The sequence below is a fragment of the Haemaphysalis longicornis genome, unplaced genomic scaffold (genome assembly GCF_048455015.1).
Source record: "Haemaphysalis longicornis isolate Haplotype H1 unplaced genomic scaffold, Haemaphysalis longicornis Haplotype H1 scaffold_5, whole genome shotgun sequence".
Taxonomy (NCBI): domain Eukaryota; kingdom Metazoa; phylum Arthropoda; class Arachnida; order Ixodida; family Ixodidae; genus Haemaphysalis; species Haemaphysalis longicornis.
Window position 1 is genome coordinate 14,047,437 of NW_027526385.1, and position 27,778 is coordinate 14,075,214.

Here is a 27,778-nt window from a genome sequence, read left to right on the forward strand (position 1 = left end):
AGCAGGGCATGCAAACAGAGTCTGTGCGCATCAATCGAACGTTGTGCACTTAGCGTTCCGCTTAACAGTCATGCATCTTTTGCGTGCCATTTGTTCCGTATGTTTTGGTACCTTCATCTATACCTTGGCGGCCAGATGTCAAGGAAACGTAGACTACAGTGTTCGCATTCACATCGCAATGCAATTCGAGTCGTTCCTTGATCGCTGCTAACCAGATGCCATCTCACTGGAAACACTGCTCTTTACTGGGGCAGGAAACACTTTATTTGTGCATTTGCTTGTGGTGGCTGTGAACAAATGCCAAAAGCACAAAGGTTCATTCTTAGTGCTTAGAAAGTTTCCTTACATGTTCAGCTTGGGACATAACCCTACAATTTCGTGTTTTTCCACTTGCTTGGTTCTAGACAAACCAGTTCAGTGATTTAGAACCAGTTCTTGAATTATGCTGTCGTGTAGACTGCTTATGAAGCATGCCACAGGAGCTGTGAAAATTCGCACTATAACCAAAACATGCACACACCAAGCTATATATCTACAATTCACCTTCCGAGCATTTTTTATTTAGCATCACTCAAAAACTCAGAAAAAGTTGTTTATATTTCAGCTTTTTTTTTCACATCAGCTGCTGCTGCAAGGTTTTGCAATATCGCAGACGACAATAACTTTATTTTTCGAGAGAGAGCGTTTTTCCCACTTCGTGGCATTTAGAATGACGGATGCCATAACAGCAGGAGAACAGCCGACAGCGCCAGTGCAACCTGATCAGATGGCAAGCCCTTTCAATATGCTATATTCGCAGGCTCCCTCATTCACTGCCAATGCAAAAAGCCGTTGCTTGTGGGCACACCATTTAGGCAGAGACAACTTGCTGAGTGGCGGTCCGCATTCACTGTAATGGTGGCTATAGCCATCTACAAAGGTGTGAAAGGGTAAGGGCAGCTGCTGACCGACAGAGCATTCTGGTGTGCAGCTCACAGCACAGCAGTTCACAGTCATTCGAGGCACCCTTTACAGGCCGCTTGCTTCGTTGTACTGGCATCACTTCCATGACGGATATGACGTCACTGAAATGTTGGTATATCTGTTAAAAATTTAGCGCTCTTGAGAAGCAGTGCGCATCGCTCCGCAGCGCTAATTTTACACGAGCACCAGGCTATCCTAAACGTGATAACACGGTATGGTGCGGTGCATTTGGCAAAATATCCCTGCCGCACGTTGTTGAGACCATACACATGGAAGCAATACCGCAGTCAGATTTTACACACGTTTTGTTTATAAATACAGCGCAAAGTCAAAAACGAATCTTCCTTGGCAGCACCTGCCGAAGTTTGAGGCTGTTGAATAGGAGAGTCTTCATCAGAACTAAAATCTGAAGAATCCACATCGTTGCTGGGGTAAAAAAAAAAGTCAGCTGCAGCAGTGGCCAAAGTCCCTAAAACCGCTATCCACCTTTGCAGAGCTTGCAGTGAAACAGGACGCCATTTTTACCCAACTCACCACTACCATGGGTTCAAATTTCACTCACGACGCCGTCTACCCACATGAAATGTAAATGAACGGCGACGAAACTGATACAGGGGTTTCCAATGAACACGCCAGATGGCGTCAGCTGTCCGAATAGCGCCGTTTTTAGCTTTTGCGGGACGTTTGAAAACCATCGTTCCCCCGTAAATGATGGCCTATAGCACGGTCACCAAAGAGTTAAATGCCCCGATCAAAAAGGCTTAGCAGCCTGTTTGGCACAGTAAGGGTACAGTTTTTGAAAAAAAAAAAAAAAGGTGCTGTGCGAGTACAGACAACATGCTCCCTAACACAGTTCAGTGCACATGCCAAAGCAGTTACTCTTGCATCACCAGAACACTTTCCCAGAGACCTTTGAGTAGTGAGGTTTGAAAGGTGACACAAAGCACACTCAGTAGCAGTCTCTGTCGCAATGTTCAGACGCTGCAGCAGCCAACAGGTCTTCCAAAATGGAGGCACAACACCGTTCAAAGGAGCAGTCGTCTGCATCAAGCTCTTCCCGGATACTCGATGACTCTGACACCTCGGCAAGAAGGTTTGCGGTACAGACAACGGGTTTCAGTCGCAAGCGGCCTGTGCTGGAGAAGGCTCCCACTGCCTTCTCTATTTCTTCGGGGGGCTTCAACTTCCGTTGGAGGCACTCCGAAATGTTCAGGTCAAGCACTTCCTCCAGGGCTGCAGAATAATCTTCTTTAGGAATGGAATCGCATTCCATGGCTGTTTCACTCCCATGGGAGCCTGCTGGATCTCCTGAAGAAAGGCAAAGTACTGTCGATTCAATTGGCCGATTAATGGGAACGAAACGAGTTTTACTTTCTATGCACCTCTCCAAACAAAATTCAAATGAGATTTTCACAATAGTGAGTGTCACTTGCCAAATGCATGGCTTCTTGCAGGCTGAAAGTTCTTAAATTTCACAGGGTAAAAGTTACAAACTTCAACAGTTTTATGAACTGAACTGTTCACACTTAATGCTGGCACTGGGGACAAGTAACACGCTAAACGCACACAAAGGCTTTTAAGCAGTTTATACACCTATTGCATATGCATTTTTTAAAAACCTTGCTCGCTTGCTCTGCCAGGTACGCAAATATCTAAGGTTTTGTTACTGAATGCTGCTGATGATGATATGTGAGAAAGAACCTGGAATGGCGTTATTGCATTCTTTCCCTTTGGGTCGCACAATAATTAATTAGCAGGTTGCTTTAGAGTGTGGCACCAGGCACATAAGACGTGAATTTTAAAAGGCAATGCTACATTCGCAAAAGAAAAGGCCGGTGGTTACCGTAACTTGGTTAGTTCTGATCATGTCCTGCCCGCCTTATACATCGACTCCAAATTGGTTTCCTTTGTTTATTTTTTTCTGACAGATGGTCACATTGACAAATTTATGAACGGCAAACATTCACACATTAGTATGTTAATGTAATGTGCAAAATCTAATCAACTGCTCAAAAAATTCAGCTAGACTAAAATTCATACTGACACTGTTTCACAGGCTAAAGTGCTGTGGTAGCCCTTCAGAAACTGTCCAGAAATACACATCACTAAAACGCTGCGCTAAATCAACCCATTTTAGTACAAAGATAAGACAGACACAAAGAAAGAAATTCTAGGCAGCAGCTATCAACAATGAATTGTTACTGATTCAAACTGCAAGCCTTCACACCAACACTAACGCTTTCACACTGAGTTCAAGGCTTCATACGGTCACATCCAGCAAATATGAGGCATTAAAAAACCCGCCCATACCTGCACCACTTGAAGGACACACGTCTCCTGTACTTGTTTCAACTTGGGCAGAGCTACAAGGCGGAAGCTCATTCCGCATCCTTGCATTCAGCTGGGTGAGGAATTGGCAAGCCTCTTTGCGGACTTCGCGGTCAGCCTCCACAGCCACAGCTTTCTCCAGGGATGCTCCGAATCCGGCCGCATCAGCTTCCCCCAACACGTCTTTTGCACTGGCATAGCCGAGCGAGCTTCGTCCGCCCAGGCTCTCCTCCAGAAGCGTCTTCCAGAGGGAGAGTCCAACCATCTGGACCTCCGAGTCCAGGTCCAGGGCCAACATGTTGGACGCGCAGTGTTGGAGGGCTCGGCAGTGCCTCGACCGCAACCCCAGGCGATCGCGTTCGAGCCAGAGGCGAAGGGTTGCGGAAGCGGCGCGCCGAGCGAAGACGTCGGAGTCATCCAGTGCCACGGACATCACGGCTTGTATTGCGTCCTCCTGTGAGAGTGAATTAAACTCTGTTGGTGCTTGCAATGTAAGGTGTGCTCTCAAAACCTGAGGAATCTCAAAGTGAGAGTTTTTTAAACGCATACCTGCGAGGTTTGCCGGGATGGCATAAGGGATATCTGACCGGGGGGGGGGGGGTGAAGCAACAACAGAATGGGTAACCTTACACACATTTCTTTTTTATTTATGTACAACATAGCAGGAAATGAACTGTTTCTTTGTCCAAACAACAAGCTACACCACTGGAGACTTGTTAAGGGGGGACGCGGGTCTTAGAATGGTCAAAAATGGCCAAAATATCGATTTTGAGAAAATCCAATTTTTGGAATTATTGCACCTTCAAGCACCTGCCTTCAAAATATCAACGCGAAATTCCATCGGGAAATACTCTAAAATCATGTTTTGAAACGCCTCGAGGGCCACGAAATGCCCCGAATTGGGCAAAAGTTGCTTCAAATTCCCGCGCGCCCCGCGGGCGAAGCAGCCGACCGATCGCCGCCATCTTGGTCTTGTTTTGAAGCTTGTTTCTTTGTGCGCATTTTGCGATATCTCAAAATGGCGTCGCTTGAGTAGAACGACCGCCCTTGCCAGTTTTCCGAAGGCACCTTCTCGGCCGCCGATTGGCTAGAGCGGGCGCGCGCGGTTTGAGTTCGCCATACGACCCCTCCCATTGGTCGGCGCGACTGCTGTCATGGCGGTCGCCATCATGGCGTCTGCTACGCACGTCTGACGGAGTCCGCTCTTCTGGCGCAGCGCTCGCTTAGAGCAGTTTTTTTTTACAGTTTCTTTTAATTCTTCCATCGCGTACTTTCGTGAATGATGCCAGGAGACGTACGTTTGAAGAAGACGACCCGTCATGCGCACGGGAAGCGAAAGCGTCGTCCGCCTATCCCAAGGTCGCGTGGTGCGACTTCGGGCCGCTCGACTCCGCCGGATGCGAATCGTTCGCCGCCTCGTATTGCCTCGCCTGCCCCATCGCCTGACCAACCACCTCCGGAATCCATACCTGGTCCAAGCACGTCCTGCCGGCTTGACACGAGGTATTACACGGCGGAGGAGATCGCCGCGCGTACGGAACACGCGGACGAGGTCAAGCGCGGAATGGAGACCAAGTCAGCAACGCAGCGGAAATTCGACCTCCTTGAAGTGGATTTGGCGCACTCAGAGGAAGAATCCGGCACAGATTTTGTCTTAGTGGATTTTGCAATGCTGAAGGACCTTTTTGCGCAAGTCAGGTGCGGCAAGTGCGGGCTGGCGGCGCTGGATTTGAGGAAGCCTGACCGGCAGTACGGCCTCGCCGTGAAGCTCGAGGTGACGTGCTCGGTTTATGAACACCGTGTGGAACGTTTTTCCTCGCCAAGGACCGAAGGATCTGGCAATATCACTCTTTTTGAAGTGAATATGAGGGCTTTGAAAAGTATTCAAAGCATCGGGAAGGGGGTGACTGCTCTGTCAGATTTTTGTGCTGGTATGAACTTGTCCCACAGAGGCCTGCACCACAAGACATTCCAAGCGCACTTGAGGAAAGTGGTTCAGGTTTGCGAGGACACTGCAGCAGCCTCTGAAGCTGATAGTGTGCGTGCCATCAAGGACTTGTACTCGGACCTTGGTCAGCCGCCAAACAACATAGATGTGATGTTTGATGGCACGTGGATGACAAGGGGACGGTTGTCACACATTGGAGTGGGCTGCATCATTGAAGTGTACACCGGCTTGGTGATTGATCATGTAGTCCTCTCTAACTTTCGCTTAGGTTGCGCCATCGGACCCAAAGCTTCAGATGAGGGCTACGAAGATTGGCTGGCAGACCATGAGTGTCAGCGAAACATTGACTGTGGTGCAGGACGCATGGAGGTAGAGGCAGCCCTGATAACGTTCAAGCGCTCGCTCTTCAAGAATGGGCTGCGGTACACAACCGTGATGTCCGATGGAGATAGCCGCACCATGCACGGCTTGAAGGAAAAAGGCGTCTATGGGTTTATCCCCATAGGCCAAGAAAGTTTGCCTTTCGGCTACATTTATTTTCCCCAAAAGACTCTTTTGAGGGCCAACAACATGATGCATTTGCGGAAAACGCACTGCGCAGTGTCCCACCCCTGTATCCTCTCAAACTTCCAGCATAAAAACCGCGAATGAAATAGCCTCACCAAAGAACCAAAAAAAGGGGGCACCTAAAGCAAGTTTCACCCCCATACTTTTGCCGTACACAATATTCTGGGTACCACAGTGCACTGTAATAAATGATGGCACTTCACGAAGGACTGTTGCAGTTTTCACGACGCCAGCAAGACACCAGCAGATTTCACAACGCTAACAAAATGCCAACCGTTTCGAAGTCGATAAATTTTGCTAAATTCCTGATGGAGTCCGTTACTTGGCCTTTTGTATCTCCAGTTCTAGTTGACATTTTTGGAATCCAAAGACAGATTTGAAAATGGGAAGAACATGTCTTTGTTACTGGGAAATTTTGAAGCTACACTACTGACGGTTCATCTCATAACACATGGCCAAACTTCAAATGCAGTTTTCTCAGTTTCATATTTTTGGACACTTCCCTCAGCCTTACGCAGCTTTTTGGAAACTTCTTTTTGCTTCACAAGGTCAATCTTGGTACCATTTTTTTCAGTACAGCCTGAAGCAGCCGATGACATTCTTAGTTTTTCTGTTTAGGCTACGCATAAATAATGACTTGCAGTTATTTTGATGAGCCAAAATATCCAATACTGCCATTTTTTGTACTTGACATATTTTTTTAGGATGACGTGACTTTAGAGAAAAACGAAGAATGTCATCGGGTATGGGAACTCTCTGGCTATCCATTCATGTAATTAAAAGTGACAAAATGCAATGCGAAAGTTCATTAAAGCTGCGTAAGAAATTACCTAATTGCGGTTTAGACTTTGTATGATAACTTTTGAACTAACAGCACCAGCTCAAATATAATTGCATATTTGAAATCTACAGAGAAAAGCACATCCGTGTGCAAATTTTCATAAGTTTCGACCCATAAATAAAAAAGTTAGTTTTAAGACCCTCGTCCCCCCTTAAATCTTCAGAACGGCTGTTCTGGTCGTGCGTAAAAGAAAGCGGCGGTGGCGCTGCGAACTAACAGTGAACTAACAATGGGACCAACAGGTTCACCGTCTGCGCATAGCCGACTATGCTTTTTAAGCACTTTCACTAATAACGATCTCAATTGGTGTCGGGTTGGATTGTCAGGTATACCTCCGGCGCATTGTGGCCGGACTGGGAAAAAAATTTGGCCAAAGACGGGTGCGTTTTTGGGAGATTTTTGTTTCGGTAGTACAATTGTACAAAACCATGAAAATTCGGGAGTCTCCCGGAAAATTCAGGAAACCTGGCAGGTATGTTAATGGGAAGCACTTTCTGGAAAGCACTACCCCTCAGGGGATTGTGGGCTGTATGTAGGGATGCTAGACATGAAACCTTGCAAGGGACACTTTATAACCCACGAAGCATTGTGCCTCATGTTTTGTTTAGACATATAGTGTCCAATTTATTGGGTAAAGTAATTGCACTGTACTGGGCGAGCTGCTTCACATGACATCTCATGCAAAAAGTAGGAGTACCTATAACGGTTGAGAAATATCTTTCCGCCTTCGGCCACCAATCTTACTGTCAGGGAATTCCCTGTTGCTCTCTCTACCATATTGCATGGTCATCGGTTTCTCTTACGTCCTTTCACCCTCTGCGCCTCGTACGTATGTTAGTTTCGCTTCTCCTTCTGTTACCAGCCAGTTCCCCTTTACTTCCATCTCTTTTTGCGTTTATTTTCACCTCTGTTTATCTCGTGAACTTTCCCTTTAGTAGTTGCTTGCACTGCTTTCCATAATTAGTCACAATCAGATAACAGCGTATTAAGTCCGTTTTTATTTTTCTGCACTGAGCACGACACTCCAAAAACGAATTCCCCTGACGCTTGGCTATAAAGTCACAATAATTAAGAGACCGATGAAAGGCATGGAACCGCTTTTGTTTTTGCCAGAAAGAGACGTGCGCTTCCCTTCTCTCCTGTACATGTGAGTAATTGTTTTCTTTTTTTATAAGAAAACTTGAGATTAAGTTAGGGGATCGAGAATTACGTTACGACACAAAGAATGAGGTAAACAAGTACCCGTCGCATGAGACCACCAACTAAGGCAGTATTTACCCATGCTCAATGACACATTGTCTTCGCGTGGTCCTAATAAAATAACATAATCTGGGTCCCACCGCCCTATACTGGGTTTGAATTAAACTTAGCAAAGCAGTGCAAAGTGATATGCCCCTTTAATTAATCGCTCACCTCCGAGAGTGTCAGGCGTTGGGAAAAGTGGGTCCACAACCAGTCTCGAACGAAGAGCTTTCCGACTGCAGACGCGGCAGAAGAGCGTACCCCGCCATCACCATTGCGCAGGCTGTCCCAGGTGAAGCAGGCCAATCCGTAGTGTTGAAGCCAATCCACAAGACGGGACAATCCGGAGGTGCCTTCTACAAGTTTCAGTGCGTCTGAAGACAACCGGAAACAGAAAGCACGCATTATAATTAAAAGCATCGGAACAATTTTGTGAGACACCGGCACGCCACAAAAAAATACAAAAGGCAATGAGAATAAAACCAAGACAACGGTCAAATAACTGAGATTACTCAAGCTCATAAAAAGTAAATGGAACACAATGAAGTAAAAATAATAATAGAAATAGTAGAGCCTTAAAAAACAATATGTCAAGGAACTAGCCCAATCTAGACGAGGGGTACGTCCGCAATGTGGACATACACCCTTTGTCAAAATTTTCTGGACCGATCCTAAGCCTTCTTGACCACAAAAAATTCAAAGAATAAACTTTACCTTTATTTAAACTTTAAATTTACCTTTACGAAAATATTTTCTGATAGTAAGAAAGATAAGTGTTTTCTCTAGCTTTCCAGCATGAAACATTTCAGCCTCGCTGGGAACCTACGCTTGTACATTGAATTTTTTTGCGGCCTGTGCATTCCCGGCTTGGCCTGAAAAAAACAAAGACTGTACATAACATGACACCAAGCTTATTGCGGACTGCAGAAAGTCTCAATGAGCAACAGGACTGGTGGCCCACATTATCAGAGCCTTCAGTGGCTGTCTGGACCGATGCGGCGGATTCGTCCCCACCATCTGGTGACTAATAAAAGTTGCTGTCTATCTATATCTTTGCAAAGCCAGCAAGTATAAAGCTACTCTATCTATTTCTACAACAGGTTAATTATATCGCTTAATTTATGGTTGAATCGCTTAATTATATCGCTTAATTTATGGTGACTCACAGTTGCCTGGATTTTAAACGTGTCGGGACGAATTCAAATTGATCAGCGTCAAATATTAGACACCAAGCCTCTTTTGCTTCGCCCACTCTCCCTAAAAAGGTCACTTTAGGATAGCGAGAGTAAAAATTCCTTTAGAGCAATTATGTGGTCAGAAAGGCCGTAACTCCGAGCAAGGGAAAAACTCAATGCATGTTGACAGGCACATTGCAGAGGCTTACATTTCTTTAGAGAGTGCACAGAAAAATGTACACATGGCCTGGTAAAGCACATTATATACGAGCATACAATAAATAAAAAACTATATAGTAAGACTGAGCTTTCTAAGTGTAAATTCTGAGAGAGACACAATAACCAAGCATTCATCAGTAGGGTTTAACTCTTTCGGGACCGCTCCATAGGCCTTCGATCACATATGATTGATGGTTTCGCGAGCCTGCAGAATACAAATTTTCGCTCGATGGAACACCTAGCGACATCTAGGAGATACTTTGAAAACTGGAGTTTTCTCTTTTGTGAAGTTTCTTTTTTTATCGCCAGGCGGCAACGCGTCAGATATTTTATTCTGACGGGCAGTGGTTTCAAATGTAAACAAACATGGCGTCATACTCGCGCGAGCGCGATAAGAAATCCGCCTCGTCTCGTATATCTTCGCCTTCTGCTGTGGATTTTAACGATGAGAGAGGCAGTGAAGAGACGGAATGTGGCTTTAGAGATTGGATTTCAGCTCGAGTGAGGATTCGGGTGTCGATCAGCCTGGAACATCAAATCGCGCTCAAAGGTGGGTGTTGGTTTCGGTTTCAATCGGCTCTGGAGTAAATATGTGCGCTCGAAATATGTTCTGGCTGGTTTATATTTGTTCGCTAGGGTGTTAACTACCTATGGTGGTGATCTCCTGCCACCAGTGCAGAAACAGATGAAGTTTTCGCCGAGACGAGAGCCCGGCAAGTACCTGGGCGACGACGTAGCCATGGCCTTAGTGCCAAAAAGATCACACACAAAACAAAAAACCAGTTACACCTAGCCGCATCAAACTTTTGCGATGAAGAAACAAAGCATTGCGTTAGATTTTGTATATACTGAAATAATTTTATTATGTTTTAATAATTTTATATTTACGCTTTTTTCTATCTTTTTCTGTAGTTTTTATACGAAGTTCTTACTTTCAGATTTTTTCATGGTTCTATCGTCAGTGTTGAAGTAAAACTTGGTATTGTATGTCAAAGAGCATATAATTAGCTGCATTTTGGTATATGCTAAGGCAGGATGGTACCTCTGCTTTATGTAATAAAAAATTTGTACTGTGATCTCCCTTTTTCATCACTTTTTCCGGCGGTCCCAAAAGAGTTAACTGCATATATTTCCGTAGCATCATGCTGACTGCAGAAAGCTACAGTAAATAGTCATTACGAGAGACACTCAAGGGAACCAAAAAATGTGTCTCTTTAACCACGTTCTCTTGTATAGGAAAACCAACCAAACCGCTTTCATTCAAGTGTCTCTTGTAAGCAAGTGTCTCTTGTAACAGTGTCTCTTGTAACAAGATTTTACAGTAGCACATTTCTGCTTATTCAGTACAAGCGTAGCATTCCACGATTCTCCTTTTTTCTTCAAGTAACTGTGACTCTAGTGTGGCTTTTTTGCCTGGCATGAAGTTTTAACGGCAGCTCGTAAATTGGAAAGGGCATTTTGCCGGTGCAGAAAAAACACGGCATACCAACAGTGTCCGAGAAGCCTCCAACAGCGTCAAGCGCCACTTCAGCAAAGTGTGGCTCCGTCGAAACCAGATGCCTTTGGAGTAATTCGCCCAGCGCAAGCAGCGCACTGCACCCCCTCCAATCAAACACGTCGCCTCCATTCGAGAACAGACTACAGGCCAGGGTCACGGACGTCACGAGGGCCTCCCTCAATGCCTGCACGTGAGAAAGTATCACGATCAAATCCGTCATGAAACAAACAAGCTGAGAAAAAGTTGACGCTTTTGTACTCAACTTTTCTTAACCCTTTCACTGTCACTGACGTGCTGGTATGTTTCTCCATTTCCCCACCACAGTGTCACCGATGTACCGGTACGTTCTCAATTGTGCATTCAAAAATTCGCACCTACTGCGAATCTCTGTAATAGCTCGTATTTTCACTCGCTAACTCTCTCGACAGTATATTGAGGAGTACGGAGCGACCGCTCCCACCCTTCGCTACTGGGGGGCTTGGTCGCTCTGCACACTATACTCTGCTGGGGTAAGTGACCATGCGGCACGTGTGTGACAATGGGTGCAAGGGTTGTCGTGCCATCCGCAACGGGTTTCAAGGTTTTTTTTTTATCCTGTCCCCACGTCGGCTACGGCGCGCCAGGTTAGCCGAACATGCCGTTACCTCTCCAACAGACCGAAACATGACTCAATCACGGCCTTCGCTCTCCAATTTCTGCACGTTGTGCGTTGTACAGGCTGCTGAAAGTTCTCCCTCCATGCACGCAGTTACTTTCGGATGGCCGACTGTGCGGGGGTTAGACTGCGGACAGGAGCGACGGTTCTTCGATTCCGATCCGAATACGAGCCAAACTCAGATTCGCATTCTGAGAGTTTCACATCCGAGGAAGAGGTGTGAGTTCCACAGCGTCAGATTCTGATGTCGAAACGGTGGGGTCGTCCCAGAAGCGTGCACAGCAAACTGAAAATATCTGGAAGAAAGGCAATTTCACACCCACGCTTTTTCCTTTTGACGCGTTACATTCCAGACACTATCCTAGCATGTCCCTTCCCTCATATTTCGGAAACCAAGCCGACACTGGGGGTGCGTCACGGCCAGAAACACTTGACAGTGAAAGGGCTAACACTGCTTGTAGCTGTAGCTGTGACAACTAATATCAATTGTTGCGCAAAAAAGTACACATACTTGTGTGGGGCTCACACGAAGAACTCTATTAATAGAGTGCACACAACTGCTGCATCCAGTTCTGCACTCAAAATGTGCTCAGTTGTCTCTTCGCGTTTGCTCGCTGGTGTCAGCAGGGCTGTGTAGGGCCCAGGCGGGATTATCACAGTATCAAATACTAACTCAATCACTTCAGAATTATGCTTAAACAAATCTGTTCATTTAACTTGGCTACAATGCCTGTTTTCTCTACTACACTGCATAAAAGAAGCTTTTAAAACTTGGAATTATATCCATTCACCTCAAGCACAAGAAGAGAACACCTCTTAGGAGAAACAACCGTCCCTGGAATACTTAAAGGCCAACTGCACTCGAAATTTCAACCTCTTGAAAACACTATTTCTATATAGTCTACTGAAAAAGAAAGCCACATGCAAAATACAACACCTGAAATACGCCCATGGACGCCGCAAGTGGTCAGCAAAAATCAGCGATTTTGAAACCAAAATTGAGAGGAGCGCGGCCACTGAAGTGATGTTGCAGCTGTCCAGCAAGCGGCCAGACGGTCAGCAGCTCGGGAGCAAGCCTGCGCGCAAGCTCTACGCACGCAAGGGGAAACAAATGGGTGAAGCGTGCGCAGCAGAGCTCGACCGGTTCTCCAGCTGCGTGGCTGGCCAGAGGAAGAAGCCCTTGACGGCTGGTGCGTCACTGGCGCATCGTGGCTGTTTACGCGATCCGCCGGCAGGTGCGGCGTGGTCTCCGGCGAAGCTTTCTTAAACACTTCTGATGATTAACGAGGTGTTTCACGGGGCTACCACTCCCAGCTGATTTGGTGGTACTTACTACGCATTAAAAATAAATTTGGTCGAGCTGAAATTCGAGCACAGTTGGCCTTTAAGGCTAGAGCCACGTACTTAATTTTGTGTAATGCGGATGCTACGAAATCAATGATAACTTATGTGGACTCACGTGAGCCGATACATTTGGGTCTCTAAGGACAGGTGCCAAGGAAGCCATGTAACCAGACAGCTTGGATGGGTCTGTGTTTGGCAGATCTTGTACGGCAGCATGGAAAAACAAGAGGTAAGAATAATATAATACAGCAGTAATATAATACAGTAAGAATAATACAGCCAAACCCCGCAATAACGAAATCCCACGAGTACAAAATTCTTGTGGCAATAAAATGTTTTTGGGAAACAATCCGCGTTCTTGAAATCTTCTGCAAGTGCGGTCAACATTTTATCTACCCATTTGAGGCTAACAGTGTCCAAAAGGTTCTCAGGTGCATTTTTTTTTTCTGGACTCAAATTGCATAAACTTCTGCCACAGGATGCTTGCATGGCCGCCGCCATATTTATTTGCATAAAAGACCGCGCAAAAGGCAGTTGGGGAGGCAGCCTCGCAGCGACACCACCAGGGGATGTCTTTGACTCACGGCACGGGATGACTCACGGCATGTCTTTGGCTTGGGCTACGCTAGCCGGCTACCGCTGAACAGCGGTAGCTTGTGGGAGATGTTAAAGGAGCGAGTGAAACATTATCCCGCATTCTTCGCAAGGAAGGCATTGTCATCTCCCACAAGCCAGTGTCAACTCTTGGACGGCTCATACCTCGACCTAAAGAGCGGCCGCCAAAAGAAAAATCCCAAGGGGTCGTCTACAAAATTGCTTGCGCACAATGCCCCGCTAGTTATGTTGGGGAGACCATGAACTTCCCGGAACGCCTCCGCCAACACAAAAATGAAGTTTGCAAGTCCGACACTCAGCGCAGTGCATTGGCCGAGCACTGCGGAGAAGCTGACCACAGGATTAGCTTTGACGGGGCGCAGGTGATTGGCACCGAAACCAATTACTCACAAAGATTACTCCTTGAGTCCTGGCACATACAAGGGAACTGGCAAGGCCTGAATAGATCCCTCGGAGCCCTTCCCACCATCTACGCCCACGTCCTCCGACGCGCAAGGGCAAGATTCCAGTAAGAAAAAAGAAAAAGACACCTATATAACCGCTGCTCCTTGTCGTACACAGTCACCCCTGATGAAGGAGCCGAGTTGGCTCTGAAACGTTGGGACCGCTTTGAATAAACGCCCTTGGTTGGTGTATTTGCCTCTTCAGGCCTTGCTTTGTGTCCACTAAACGGCAGTGTTTATGCGAAGTCACTGCGGCATTCCGTAAAACAAGGTGTTTGCTTGCATTTTTTTTTCTATCAAACAGCGGTTTCTTTGCGTGCGAAGCCTTCGGTCATCACAGGGTTGCGAGAGTCGACGAACTTACGTCGCGGACTAAGTAACTAGACCGTGTCAGAAGAAGGCACAATTACTGTTGGACAGTCCTCCACTAAGCAAAGCTAACCCCAAAGTTAAATTGAAATGAATTGAAGTTTGTTTCTTCTTTTCCGAATGCACGAAAACTGAGGGAAGGCAAACGGCGCTGAGCCTCAGCCTACCTCGGTTTCACACAGAGTTTATTTCAAGTCCCAAATTCATTTCCGCTTCAAGTTCACAGCCGTAAATGAGTAATTACCTCCAAACAAAAGCACACCAAATTAACAAGCGAGGGAAAAGCGCTCAAGCCCCTGTTAGTTAAATACATGCGGCAACGGAAAGTTGCGGGCAGCAAAGCTAGGATCGCCAAAAATGGGCGACTGAATTGATGTTCATCTCCGATAAACTACAACCTTTCATGCGGATATTATTCTATCTGTTTGCGATGAGATACAAAAACATTTTACTTCTAGTCATTTTCCATTGATTGTGGCGCAGCGTTCGACACTGGCAAACTCAAGTTGCAGGCAACACACAGAAATTCAAACAGATGGTGGCTAGTGCCTGCGACCTTACGGCTAAGCCAAAGCCGAGTTCGATAGCCCCTCATAGCCTCGATGAAGCTAAAACAGCACGTTTCAGACAAGATTTCAGGCACTGGGCTTCATGGCGGTCCTATCTAGCGGCGTAATTCACGCACTGCGAAGAAACACGGTGCTGATAAACGAGTTTGGCTAAATAGGGTTGGTTCGACGCAGGATGGTGCAGGTAAAAAACAAGTTTGGCACTCAATGGCGCAAATGGCGCAGCTGTTCTGCCCCTGCGACAAGTTTGAACTGCCTGGGGCTTGCTCTACCATTTTAAAAAGCAAAGTCACCACTCATTAATGGTGCCCGTGTGCAAAACAAAACAGCGACAGCTGTGGCCTTTCTGGGTGTCAACAAAGCAGTGCTCGCTTAGTTTTGTGGACAGCATTCGAACAAGGTAAAGTTCGTCAAGCTCGTTCATTGTTCAGCACTGGAACAACGAGGTACAGTTTGTCAACAGAAGCTGGACTTCGCTTGCATGCTCAAACGTGCTTAGTGCCGAGGACTAAGGAGAAAAATGTGCAGAGAAGGCGAACCCGCAGGATGTTTTGGATGCGTTTGATGCGATTCGGTCGTTCTTAAGCGCGCACAACTAGCAATGAAGCACTTCTTGTAGTGCGAGACCTGAGCTAGGTAGTTACTGCAAGTTAAGGCTTGCAAAGTAATATAACCGACTTTCAAAAACAAGTTTTCAGTTTGCGGGCGGTTTTCCTATCGTTTATATTTCATTCTCGTGGGAACGAAATTCCCGTAAAAGCGAATTTTTCGACTTTTCCCCGCGGATTCGTTATTGCAGGGCTTGACTGTAATAATAATAATAATAAATGAGGTTGTACAACAGCAGTACAGCAAAACAGAAGCTCAGTAGAACTGAAATTGAAGTGTCATGCTTTGCTTTTAAGTTAACATGTACATCACGTAAGGTAGTTGGATTTCCTTGCTCCCAGCAGCCCCCAGTGCACCAGTGGAATGAGAAACAGCAGTGAAAATTACGACGCTGCAAATTATAACAAATAACTAAAGCTTGCACAATTAAACATATAAGAATGTTGAGAATGATGGAGGCAAAATGTGAAAATGTCCGTGTGTTCAAGACTTTAGCGCGCGTTAAAGATCGCCAAGTGGTCAAAATTAATCCGGAACCCTCCACTACGGCACGCCTCATTGCCTGTGTAACGTCAGCGCGTTAAACCTCATAATCAATCAATCAGGATGTTGACAAAGATGACCTGAGCTGGCAAAACTTACGCCCGATATGAATTCTTCTTGATTCTAGCAAGTATCACAATGTTGAGCTACAGTACACGTACCATGTCACATCTTTTTTCTTCTTAGGTGTAGTGCCTCGCATACGAGACAAGCATTTCCTCTTTAAGGAGTAACCTCGACTTACTTTTCTTCACTGGTGCACACTGCAAAACTTGCACCGCTAACAAAGTACACACCACACTAACCTTTGCAGCCTAGACCTTCAGAAAAAATGGTGCCCACCTCCCCGCGAGGGAACCCTGTGTAGATGCGACGCATCGTGGGGTTCACTTGGTGTTTCCGTTGGATTGATTCTGAAACCGCGTGAAACGTGTCGGGAACGCGTATGATTATTATTATGTTTTATTGGCCAATCTTGGTCAATCTCTCTAAGTGGTATGCTTGGGGCTTTGCTGTCGCAACGACCTTTACTCCATGATTGTTGCTGTAAGTGGGAGCTTCTTTTCTTGTATTGCAAGTCTTAATCATCACCCCATCATGCGTTGTATCAGTAGCATCTTGACATAGTTTGAATGAGTCAAGGATATAAGGCACGTTCGTAGCATTTGATTCTGTCCCGGTTTTGTGGTGCAGTGGGAAGAGCACCATGTACCTCGCGTTCCGCCCACAGAGTTGTGGGATCGAAACCGGGTGCCGCTATTATTTTTTTTTATAGTGTAGGGGGAGGTGCGGACAACGCTGTATGGAGGGACAAGGCGAGTGAATAAGATGCAGTCGCATCTAAAACCTACCCATTTTTGAAACGCAAAGTGTGAAGCACTCCAAGGCAACTGAAAGCAGTCGTGGCACTTTTGCTGCTGAAGAGTGTTGAAGAAACTCAACCATCTTGTCGGCCACCATCTTGTAAGTCACCTAAACGACAGAAAAATGCAAAATATCAAGAAGGTGTCATTACAGTACGTTTAAGGGGCCATGCAGAGAAAGCACAAGTTTAGTTCATTCGAAAAATTTCCCGGTTAGAATCATACTCACACCACAAATAAGCTATATAATTAGGAAAAGGGGAATGGCCATGCGACCCAATAGCTGATTTCCCGCAACAGAACCTATGATGTCATATGCCCAGCTGTGCGATTGGCTGAGGCCAGCAAAAGCAAACGAAAATTAGGCAGGGCTTATAAGGTCGCCGAACGAGCTATTTGCGCTTAAACGTAATGCATATTGAATTTACAGCAGTAAAAATGGCGCAGTAAACAATGAAAGTTGCAAAAATACGGGCTAACATTACTGATGCGCACTGCTGTTCGTACTGGGCGCACTACGCTTGTTTTGGCTGCACGGCCGTCTGCTGCTTTGGAGTAGTCTTCCACGACACTGGCGGATTGGCGTGAGCAATGTTGTCTTACATGACCCTGTTTGTTGAGCATACCCCATGTTTTACGAAACGATTACTTTCTACAGTAACAAAAGCAAGCTAGGTGCAAATACAGTCAAAAACAAAACAACGGCAGACAACACTCCGCGGCTCCGTATGGTAGCGCCATTTGGGACGACTGACGGCAAGCAAAGCTGCAGAGCTGAATGACGTACTGGAAGTTTGTTAGAATACGCGCACTTATGACTTCATGGGAGATGTCACGGAAACACATGCTTTTGCGGGAGAATCAAAACTTAAACCTGAACTGATTAATTTCTCCGTGAAGGCAACATCATTTGCTGCCGGACAAGTGCTGGGAGCACTATAAAACACGAAATCTTTTAAAACAAACTTGTATTTTGTTTGCATGGCCTCTTTAAGCAGTGCCTCGGTACAAGAAAGCAGCGACGGACAAACCAAACCCACCGGATAGAAAAAATGTGGCAAAGCTGCTCGCAACTCGCAGATCGCTGCAGACTGCACTGCTCTGGCTTTGGATCTGTCAGAGTGCTGCGTTCCGTTGGCTGATAATGGCTCCGTCAGACTTTCTGCAATCCTCCACTCGGTTTCTTGGTTGGTCTGAGAATGGGAACGTCTTCTGAAATATTGGCAGGTATAAAAACCTCATTGTAGCCTGGCCCTTCTGATATGCAAGTGCCTTCAGGTAACAACAAGGCAATAATGTATTATGCCCATGTACAAAAAAGCATGGCTCAGCAACCCACTACTTCTACCCCACAGTGAAATTAGGCCTACTCACAGTACAGCAATGATAAGCAAAGGATAAAACCCTACGGCTTTCTCTTGAGATAAATTTTGGCATTTCATTTAAAAGAATGAAGCCCTAATGGCTCTGCGACAAAAATGCTGCCACGGTAGTAGGCACTGATACGTGCAGTATTAATGAGTGTTTTCAGCACTGTCGGACAAATAGCACCACTTCCTGCTGACACTGAACTGTCAGGGCTTCGCGGCGGAGAACGCTTTTTTTAAGTGCACTGTTTGATGACCGATGTGTATGCTTACGATGATGTGTGAGATTTCCCAAATCAGTAAGAACATTCGGCAGAGTACGGTAATGATTTGTGAGGATTTCGTGAGGATGGGAAGAGCCTAAGAGACACGACTTCTACTCAGGAAGGCCCGTTAGTGCCAGGGCAGACGGGACGTGTGAAATTCCACATTACTTTTTTGAGACATTACTTGAGGAGAAAATGTCACTAATTGCTAACAGATTTAATTGTTCTGTCTTAGTGGAATGCGAGAGTGTTAAAAAAAATAAAAGTGAGTCATACGAACACCACAAAGGCATCCACATGCCCACACCAAATATACGTGTAGTTTTCACTTTATCCTATTTTCCCTTTCAGTTTTACATTTTACATTTCCCAGAGGTGCCAAAGAATTGTATACGTTGAACAAACTAATCATTAAGTTGGAGGCTGTTATAACATGGTATAAGGGCTAGCAGAATTGGAAGGAGCGGGGTAAGAATCCCCTCCCTCCAATGCCTTCTCCATCCCCTCAAACACCCACACAAAACCACCGGATGGTTAAAATGCGACTGCCCCTTCATGCTAGGCAGACTATCCAAAACAAAATTCTAGCCGTGCTAAGGATTCATGATCCCAGTGCAATTAAGGTCACAGAGTCCAAAATCATCATGTCATTACGATCCCACCATCCCACACAACAAACCTTGTAGTACAATCCTATGGACATTCCAGCAATGCTTGCCTTTGTTCTGCAAAGCAGGATGAGAACTTGATAACCACAAGCTTGTCTTCGCCAAGTGTAGCGACCACTTCTTGGAAAAAACTTTCGTCACTGTTGAAGAAGAGCACAAAAAAGTCAGTAACCCAACACGAGCACAAGGAGAGATGAATCATCAGGCACGCACTCTTCGAATAAGCAAAGCTGTTTGCACTTTCACTGAAGGTACATTTGTCAAACTTTTTTCTTTGTGCCACCACAATACAGTTAAAGGCCAACTGCACTCAAAATTTCGACCTCTTGAAAACCATATTTTCGTATAGTCTGCTTGAAAAGAAAGCAACATGCAAATTACAACAGCTGAAATACGCTTGTGGACGCCGCAAGCGGCCAGCAAAAATCGGCAATTTTGAAACTGAAACCGAACAGAGCGCGGCCATTGCAGTGACGTTGCAGCCGTCCAGCGAGCGGTCGGATGGTCCCCAGTTTGGGAGAAAGTCTGCGCGCAAGCTCTACACGTGCGCGTGCGCAGCAGAGCTCGACCGTTCTCCGGCTGCGTGGCTGGCCAGAGGGAAAAGTGCCCGTCGGCTGGAACTTCACAGGCGCGTCATGGCTGTTTACGCGATCCGCCGGCAGGTGCAGCGTGGTCTGCGGCGGAGCTTTTTTAAACGCTTCGGACTGATTAACGAGGCGTTTCCTGGGGCTACCACTTGTGTCACAGCTGATTTGGGGGTACCTACTACGCATTAAAAATAAATTTGGTTGAGGTGAAATTTGAGTGCAGTTAACCTTTAAACTTTTAATTTCACCACACGGTATAAGTTTACAGCCTTGGTTTACAGCAGTTTTACGTGGCTAAAATGAGCAGAACACCTGGCAAGTGTTACGAATCGGCCAGCGCCGCCGTACTTTCCCTCATCACTCCTCGGCTGTGCGGCGAAGCCACTGCGTGCGCCTTTCAGCCGTCAGGCGCCACCATGTCGGTGACTCATCATTCAAGTTTCAACAAGCCGCGCCAGACGCCTCGCTTTCAACGCACTTCAAACTCCAGCGGTTGCCAGCGGCGCGCCGATACTTGCAAGGACACAGAGGCCCCGCGATCTCAGCGGAGTCCTCCTCTCTCCCCTGTCTGGGACTCAATGTGCGCCGAGGCTACCGACTGCTTACGAACTCTGGAAAGAGCGTTGTGTGTGTCTGTGATTCTCGTGGCGTGCACAAATGTAGAGGGAACGCTGTTTTAACCGTTACGGCTTTTGAGTATAAATAGAGCAGCCCAAGCACTCTAATCCATTCCTGTTAGAGCAGCAATCGATGTTGTCGCTCTGCTCGAGTCCTGTATTGTAACCTCGCCCATCGGGGCATTGTTCTTTGGCTTCACCTCTCGCTATGAAGTAAACAGTTACGTTAGCCTACGGCTTCTGGACTTCTTCACGGCTGCAACAGCGGCTGGCCGCTCACATCATGCACGCTACCAGTCGTATGTCGGAGGCCACGAAGCTCGGATCGGGTGCCCCCGCTCGGTCGCAACACAAGGCGTGCAACAATGAAGCAACAAGACTTCATTTTCTCAGCCTTTTCAGTTATGATGCTAACCAATTTCATAGCTGTCGCAGACTTTACTATCATGAATAAGAGCCTCTATAATATATGTACTTACAATATGTTACACGGTGGCCTGCGAACTGGCATCACCAAATCATTAAGGAAGCACGGTCAAACTAAGATGAGGCATTTCAGCATGCTTTTCTTTGCAAAAAAAATATGAAGGAACTGAAATGCTTGAAAGTTAAAGAACTGACAGCACAGGATCCCAAACATTATTTTAACTAAATAACATATGCAATGCTCCTCAGTATCTTTTCAGAGACACACACGTGCAAAACACGTCGGTCTTGGTAGCTTCCAAATGGCAGCAGGTCTCAGCCAAGCTAACAATCAGGAGAAAAAAAAAAAAAAAAAGGCGGGCAACGTATACTAGAGAACTTTTTACCGCAACTATTACTTGTTTCTACAACGCAATGCTGCCTTAGTTGCATGATGTTTCACGCTAAGCCACAAAGAATGGCGGCGAAGTTAGAGTAAAAATCATGCCTCATTTGTCAACCTCTAAGCCAAAGAACCATCTAGCACTGCCAATGAGAAGACAAGCTTTAAAAGGTCAAAATTTTGCATTGAAACAAGAGCTTGATTTGCACTCACTGCTACTTTTAGATAATTAGCATTATAAGCGAAAAGCATCCCGGGCACAAGGGGTGATTCAACTACCCTGTGGACGTCGACAGTGCAGCGAGGACGCCTGCAGCTGCCCTAGACACCACTTCGGGCAGTGGCATCCAGGTGGCACATGACTTGAGAAGGCGACTACGGAGGTCGAACTCGGAGCACAGCTTGTGGGCAAACTTGGCGTCCTTGTCGAGCACGGAACAGAGCACACGCAGGCAGCTGCGAGGAAAAAACCTCCCATAAAGAACCTCGCCAAACACGGTTGACCTAAAGAAAGTTACACCTTCTAAACGCATCCAATTCCAAACAGGGTAGAAACGTGCTTTGGTTGGCAGTTTTCAAAGACAGCAGAAAACTTATAGGCACCAACAAAATTGAAATGTGCGAAGCGCACCACACTCATGTACGAGGTGACACGTGTGTCAGCGCTCCATCACTGGCACTACTAGCAGAAGAAATAAGATATCTATCGGACTCACTTGCCTTGTCATGTGTGTAACCCTTTTGTTCGTTTGTGCCACCCCCTTCCTCATGCCTTTATAAGCTGTTTAAGTTAGTCAGTGCATCATCCTGTTGTCCATTCTTGTCCCATCTACTGCACAGTTTCTGCTGTCTTAGCAAACTCCCATTAAAAGGGCCATGAACACACAATGCAAGCTTGGTTCATTCAAAACAATGCCTCGTCCCAATAACAATGATACCAACTTAGTCACAAACTTTGAACAAGTAATTGGCATATTAAAGAAAACAGATGAACTAGTGGCAACCCCCCAGCCATTTTCTGGTGACTTTTCAATGACGTCAAAGAATCTTGTTTGCGCGACTGCCTGCTGCTGACCAAATTTACCAGGACCAAAAGTCACAATTGGGCAATTGCAGTGGGGCCTTTAGTTCCATTTGATCATATCACTTAAATGCTGATGTGCAGTCGCACACCAATAAAAATGCTCTTAATGCTGCCCTCTATTGTATCGCTGCTGCCCATATTGCAACACGGTAGCTCGAAATTTGAAAGCATTATAATATCTGCTGCATTTTTCCGTTAAAACGTAAACATCTTTCGTGGCTCGAACGGAGCTGAGTGAGTCACCCAAGCCTGGTTCCTTTAAATTGAACAAAGTTGTGCTTTGTCTTCACAACTTCTTTAACCCAATTCACGTTCTTCTGATTCTCGAATGAGCAAAGGAGTGGGGGATCATTTCCCCGTAAACTGAATGCATCACAAAAGGTTCCCTTAAGTTTATTGCAAATTGAGGGACTCCGTTCGGTGAGCTTTTTTATAGTCGTCGAAGCTGGCGTATAGGGAATCTCAGACACTTACTAAGCCTGATAACCAAGCACTTACTTTCTGCGCTGCGTCGGCGACAGCTCTTCGGCCAAAGTCTGGTTTAGGAAGGCCTCGGTTTGGTGGCGGCCGTCACCTTTGAGATCCGACTCGAGAAGGGCGACAAAGTAGGCCTCCGCTTTGCCCTGGACGAAGATGCTGGGGTCCTGAAGCCAGCGGAACATCTTGGACGACATGTCTGGAAAGGGAGAGTCCGCACCCCAAAGGTTAGTCAAAAATTGCATCCCAGTCGCGTTTTTTGTAGAATATTTAGCAGCTCAGATTCCCCCAAGTCAGGGTTGTGGAAGAATCAAGTTTTGGGGAACATAACACACTGACAGTGCACCCGGACTACAAGAAGTGCCGTAGCAGGGCACTTTATTGTGCACCCGTAATAAGAAAGGAGAGACAGGATGGAAAAAAGACGTCAGCTGAAACTAAAACCGTACTTAAAAGATAGAAAGGTGGTCATTTGTGACAAAGCACGGTTGCTCAACTCCACACCCAGCTTTAAAGCGTTTAAGCTCTTTGTTCCGTCGCTGTCCAAAGAACAAGCCAAGTAATAAAAATCTCATAACAACGAAAGGTTCTGGCAAAATACGACACTTGATTTGTAGAGCAAGTGCTAATGATCACAGAAACAATAACAAAAATTTCGTTCCCTTTCACTCTGTGAAAAAGGATGACCAGCGAAGCTGGCCACAGTACAAGGAGTGCACAAAACAAAACACGCTTTTTGTAATTTGTGATTAAGCATACTTCTTAGCTGAATGACACTTGGAAGGACTGGAGTTTTATTTTAGCAGAGAAGCACGAGGCTATCCATTTCCCTCCTGCATCATAGGCACCTAACTGTCTGTGTAACACAGCAACCCAAACACTGCTTGACCATGGAAAACCGCAGTCAGCTCGCGTCGGGCCATGAAACATCCACTCTGAAATTTCCCACCAGCACAATGGACACATGCAATCGGTGAATGCCTGAAGCCTGGCTATGCATGCACGCCCCACCCCCCTCCACCTCTCACCCGTGTACGCATAGTGGGGCAACCGGTGATGTCTGCATATTTAGACATGACAGACGCCAGCCAAAACGTCGCTTCAGACTAGGCAGAAAAAATGCCGGCAAAAACGTCACACTGGAAGCCCTCCCAGTAGGAAACCCAAAACACTAGCTCTTGGCTATGAAAAATTTGCAGTCTACGGTGATTTATCCACACACACAATATGTGGAAACCAAAGCAAACACGGCTTCGGTGTAGAATGACTACTACGTACGTACCATTTTCGATACACCAGCTTTGCCCGGGTCCGTGATGGAGAAACGAAGTCATGACACTGGCGTAGGCAGCTCGCTCGCTGGCGTTTGCGGGGTTGTCGACCGACCTCTTCAGCGCCTTGAGCACCCGGGAGGCGTCTCGAAGTGACGTGAACAGCGACTCGAGCTTTCCGAAGGTGGCAATGACGTGAAGTGCGAAGCAAAGTGATTCGGAGGTCCTGGGCACGGCCACCGCTTTTTCGAGCTTGGAGAGGACACTGCAGTGCTCCCAGAGCTCCAAGGCAAATCCTATAGTGGCAACAAGGAAGTTGTATTATGGCCTGAGCTTTGAACCAAAATCAGGGGTTGACTTTTTTTTTTTTCTAGAGAGCTAAAACTAGGACAGGCAGAATTTCCCGGTCTTTGGAGGCAATTTGGTTGACTATTCCGCATCCTCAGATGGGAGACTTTTCCCAATTCATGTGAACCTAAACGCACGTTCCTTTGATTGAACAGCCCCGATAATTTGTTTCACATAACGTCTCGTGTGCTTCTTTATTTTGGCCTAGAATTGATGTTGTATGTGTGTGTAGTGCTCAGACTGTGACCTAAACTGTTCTGCAGAATCTGATGACAAGCATAAGAAAAACGAAACATGAAATGAACAAAATAACCTCAAGAAATTATTTTAGCACTCTTCGAGGGATTGTACAAAAGTCCACACAACTTCCTGCAACGTGCAAACTGAACTTCCGAATGATACGACACCCAAATCGTTGCGTTCCAACAGCACAATGTTGTCTTAGTTTAATAAGTGACCGACCTGCATTTAGGTTAAATCTGTACAAAGGTAAACTGCTGGTAGGGTCAAAGGTGTCGTTATACAGGTAAACCTGGACGCAACGAAGTTTACAAAAGTTCGCAATTTTTCGCTACGTCCAGGTTTTCATTCCGTGCAGGTTTCGTGTTAGGGCTCGCGGGATTGACGAGAGAGAGAGAGAGAGAGAGGAGTGATTTGGTGGAAGAAAGGAAAGGAAAGTGCACTGGGGATATTATTGAGCTCAGTAGGGAGCTCACCTGCATACAACCCAGTGCAGTGGGGAGGGGAAGAGGGGATAAAAGACTTGGAAGGAGATTAGGGGTGGAATAGAAAAGGTGTGAAAGAGAAAGACAGGAAGAAAAGAGAGAGAGAGAAGAAAACTTGACGAAGAAATGAAGCCGAAATCAATGAAGGTGAACTCACCCCTTCATGGATTTATTTCACAGCTAAAAACTGCGCGAGTTGCACCTCCTGCTTTCGCACAGGCTTAGGCACTACACGGCGCTCAAAGAAGCAAGCTCACTTAACCCCGTATGAACAAACGTAACCTAAGTATCACTTTTGACTTTTGGCTCTTTTCGGTGCCTCAACGCATTACAAGAACCGAACTTATGCTGAAAGGGTGCCTTTTTGCGAACTTGATGCTCTTCACAATGCACTCAAGATTGTCGAGAGGGTGTTAGCTGGGATACTCCACGAGATAGCAAAGTTCTTCTTTCTTGCCAGCGGAGATGGCGTTTAAAATTGTGCGCTTTCCTTGAAAAGACACAACTTTTCGTTTTCAGCAGCAGCACTCTTGACCGACGATGAACGGATACCACAGATAAAAGTGGAGACGCGCGACTGCACGCCGCCAGGACGGCCTAGCACCTCAAAACATAGGTCTGGAACCGAAACCGCACTGACATGTGGAAACACACGGTAATTTGCGTTGTGGGCGAAAAAAAAAAAAAAAAACGTGAAGGGTAGTTGCTCTTGCTAGCTGGTGTGGTGTTACGTTACACAAGCAGAACGAGAAGTGACTGCTACATTAGCCACTGGATGGTAGTAGCCCCTCCATCATCATCATCATCTTGACGAATTTCGTGTTTTAAGCCAGTCCGCGGCATCTTAGCCTTCAACCCAGCGTCCCGGCTAATTGTGGTCGTAGCGCCAAATCCTCCCCTGGCGAGCCTGGGCGGGCAAAAGTGAGTTGTAATTGCCATAGCAACGTCGCCGCCATCTTGAGCTTGGGGGCGTACTTATTGTCATGGCAACACTGCAAGGAGGCACAAAATGGGGGGGAGGAGGGGGGGTGCTGTTGCTTCCCTCCCCTCGCTTCCCGCCGCTGGCCCCGCGCCACCCGCGCCCTTCGCGCGGCGCCGCCCGCTAGGCCTCGCCGAGACCGGCGCGCCTGGGACAGTAAGACGGCAGCCGAAATCGCATTTCAACACTTTATTCATGTTACGAAAATACGACCCAGCACAAACGCAACGTGCCGTGATAAGCACTGATGTACGACACGGCATAGCATAAGTTGACAACGAACACGGTACACGTAGTTGTACAGCTCTTTCCACGACACCAGCGTTATCGTCCAGATTGAAAGTCACGATTTACGAACGAGTGTCTCACCTTGTGCTAACAGTGCCTAACACGAAGCAAAATCACTTCTTGCTGCGCTTCGTCCCTGTGCATGGGGCATATAACCGCTCTTCTGTGGTCTTCAGAACGCTGACACAATATTTATACTATGCTACGGCGCGAACGCGAGCCCCGCGGCTTCTCTCGCGCACCGGCGCCGCTGTTGCTCCGGCAGCTGCGGCGACCGTTATCCCGCTGTCGCGCATGCGCGCCAAAAGTCGCGCCGGGAAGAGGTAGAGTGGGAAAAAACAGTGAGAGGAGGAGGAGTGTTTTGCTTGCCCCGCGCCGCTGCGACTTGGAGCGCGTAAATCAAAGAGGAACTAGCAAAAAGTCACCTCGGACTGTTTAAGCCATTCCAGAGGTTTTCATTGCTGCTGACTCCTTACGGTAGTGCTAGTATTCGCTAAACTAGTTCGCTAAGCTAGTATTCGCTAAACTAGACGTTAAGTACACCACCCCGAATATGCCCTTTAAGCATCCTTTTAATGTGGTAGCAATGGTGTCGCACTTTAATATTAAAGACCTTTCATATCCTTCAAAGATAGGGGGAAGCTGACCTCCCCAGTGGGCTCTCTCGCTGGGAGGAGGTCCTGCTGCGGAGGCTTCGGGTTGGGGTGGCCCTTACTTCAGCAGTGACCCACGCTTGGCCTGCCCGCTATCACGCACTGTTTGCAGACACCTGTCCCTTTTGCACGATCCCTGCGTCCGAAGCCGACACGAGCCACCTTCTATGGACCTGTCCTGCCCTTCAAACCACTCGCCTGCAACACTCTCAAACCTCAAACACTTTCAAACCTCTCGCCATATCCACCGCTGTAGAGCCCTTGATCTACAGCGGTGGATATGGGGCCCTCAGTACCGGTCGCTGCTGACTTTTCTGCGTGAAACAAATGTGATGTTGTATGTGTAACTGTTATGCCGTAAGGCAAACTCTCGCAAAAAAAAAAAAAAGGAAGGAAGCTAGCAACAGGCCAACTGCGACGAAGTCTGGGATTTAAATGCACCCCACCCCCAAAATTTAGTTAAGGACATACACAATCTGGCATAATCGTACCTTGATTGTCCCGCACGCAAGTATCGAGGGAGCTGACGAGTTTCTGCACCAGCGTGTCGTCGACGTCATCTCGGAGCTGCCTGAAAAGCAGAAGATCGAAGACCGCACTCCAGTTATCCATGTGCTCGGTGGTTGATGGCATGATTGCAAGTCCTCAACACTGAAATCACGACATGAATCGTTTCGCAAGGCAGCGTTCAAAGCGCGAAACAACGCGTATTTGCAACTTTTGACACGGCCGCCATGTGCACGTGTTGATTTAGCCGAGACGCAACGATGTATTGGGGTGACTTAAAATTTTGGGAATTTTTATTTTCGTATAATAATACTTCATAAAGTTTATTTTTACGTCTTTTAT

The 27,778-nt window shown here is 46.6% G+C and overlaps 1 protein-coding gene across 1 annotated transcript; it reads right to left on the reverse strand.

Moving 5' to 3' along the window:
• Positions 1-82: 82 nt before the first annotated feature.
• LOC144138998 (uncharacterized) lies at positions 83-27,671 on the reverse strand. The gene is made up of 12 exons (XM_077671499.1): positions 27,421-27,671; positions 23,948-24,232; positions 22,687-22,864; positions 21,384-21,560; positions 19,134-19,232; positions 17,832-18,003; positions 16,780-16,900; positions 12,896-12,981; positions 10,770-10,965; positions 8,061-8,263; positions 3,274-3,745; positions 83-2,271 (listed from the first exon to the last, which is right to left on the reverse strand). Exons 1-12 carry the CDS (start codon positions 27,560-27,562, stop codon positions 1,913-1,915), a joined length of 2,490 nt encoding a protein of 829 aa, XP_077527625.1. The 5' UTR covers positions 27,563-27,671; the 3' UTR covers positions 83-1,912.
• Between the last annotated feature and the right edge of the window lie 107 nt (positions 27,672-27,778).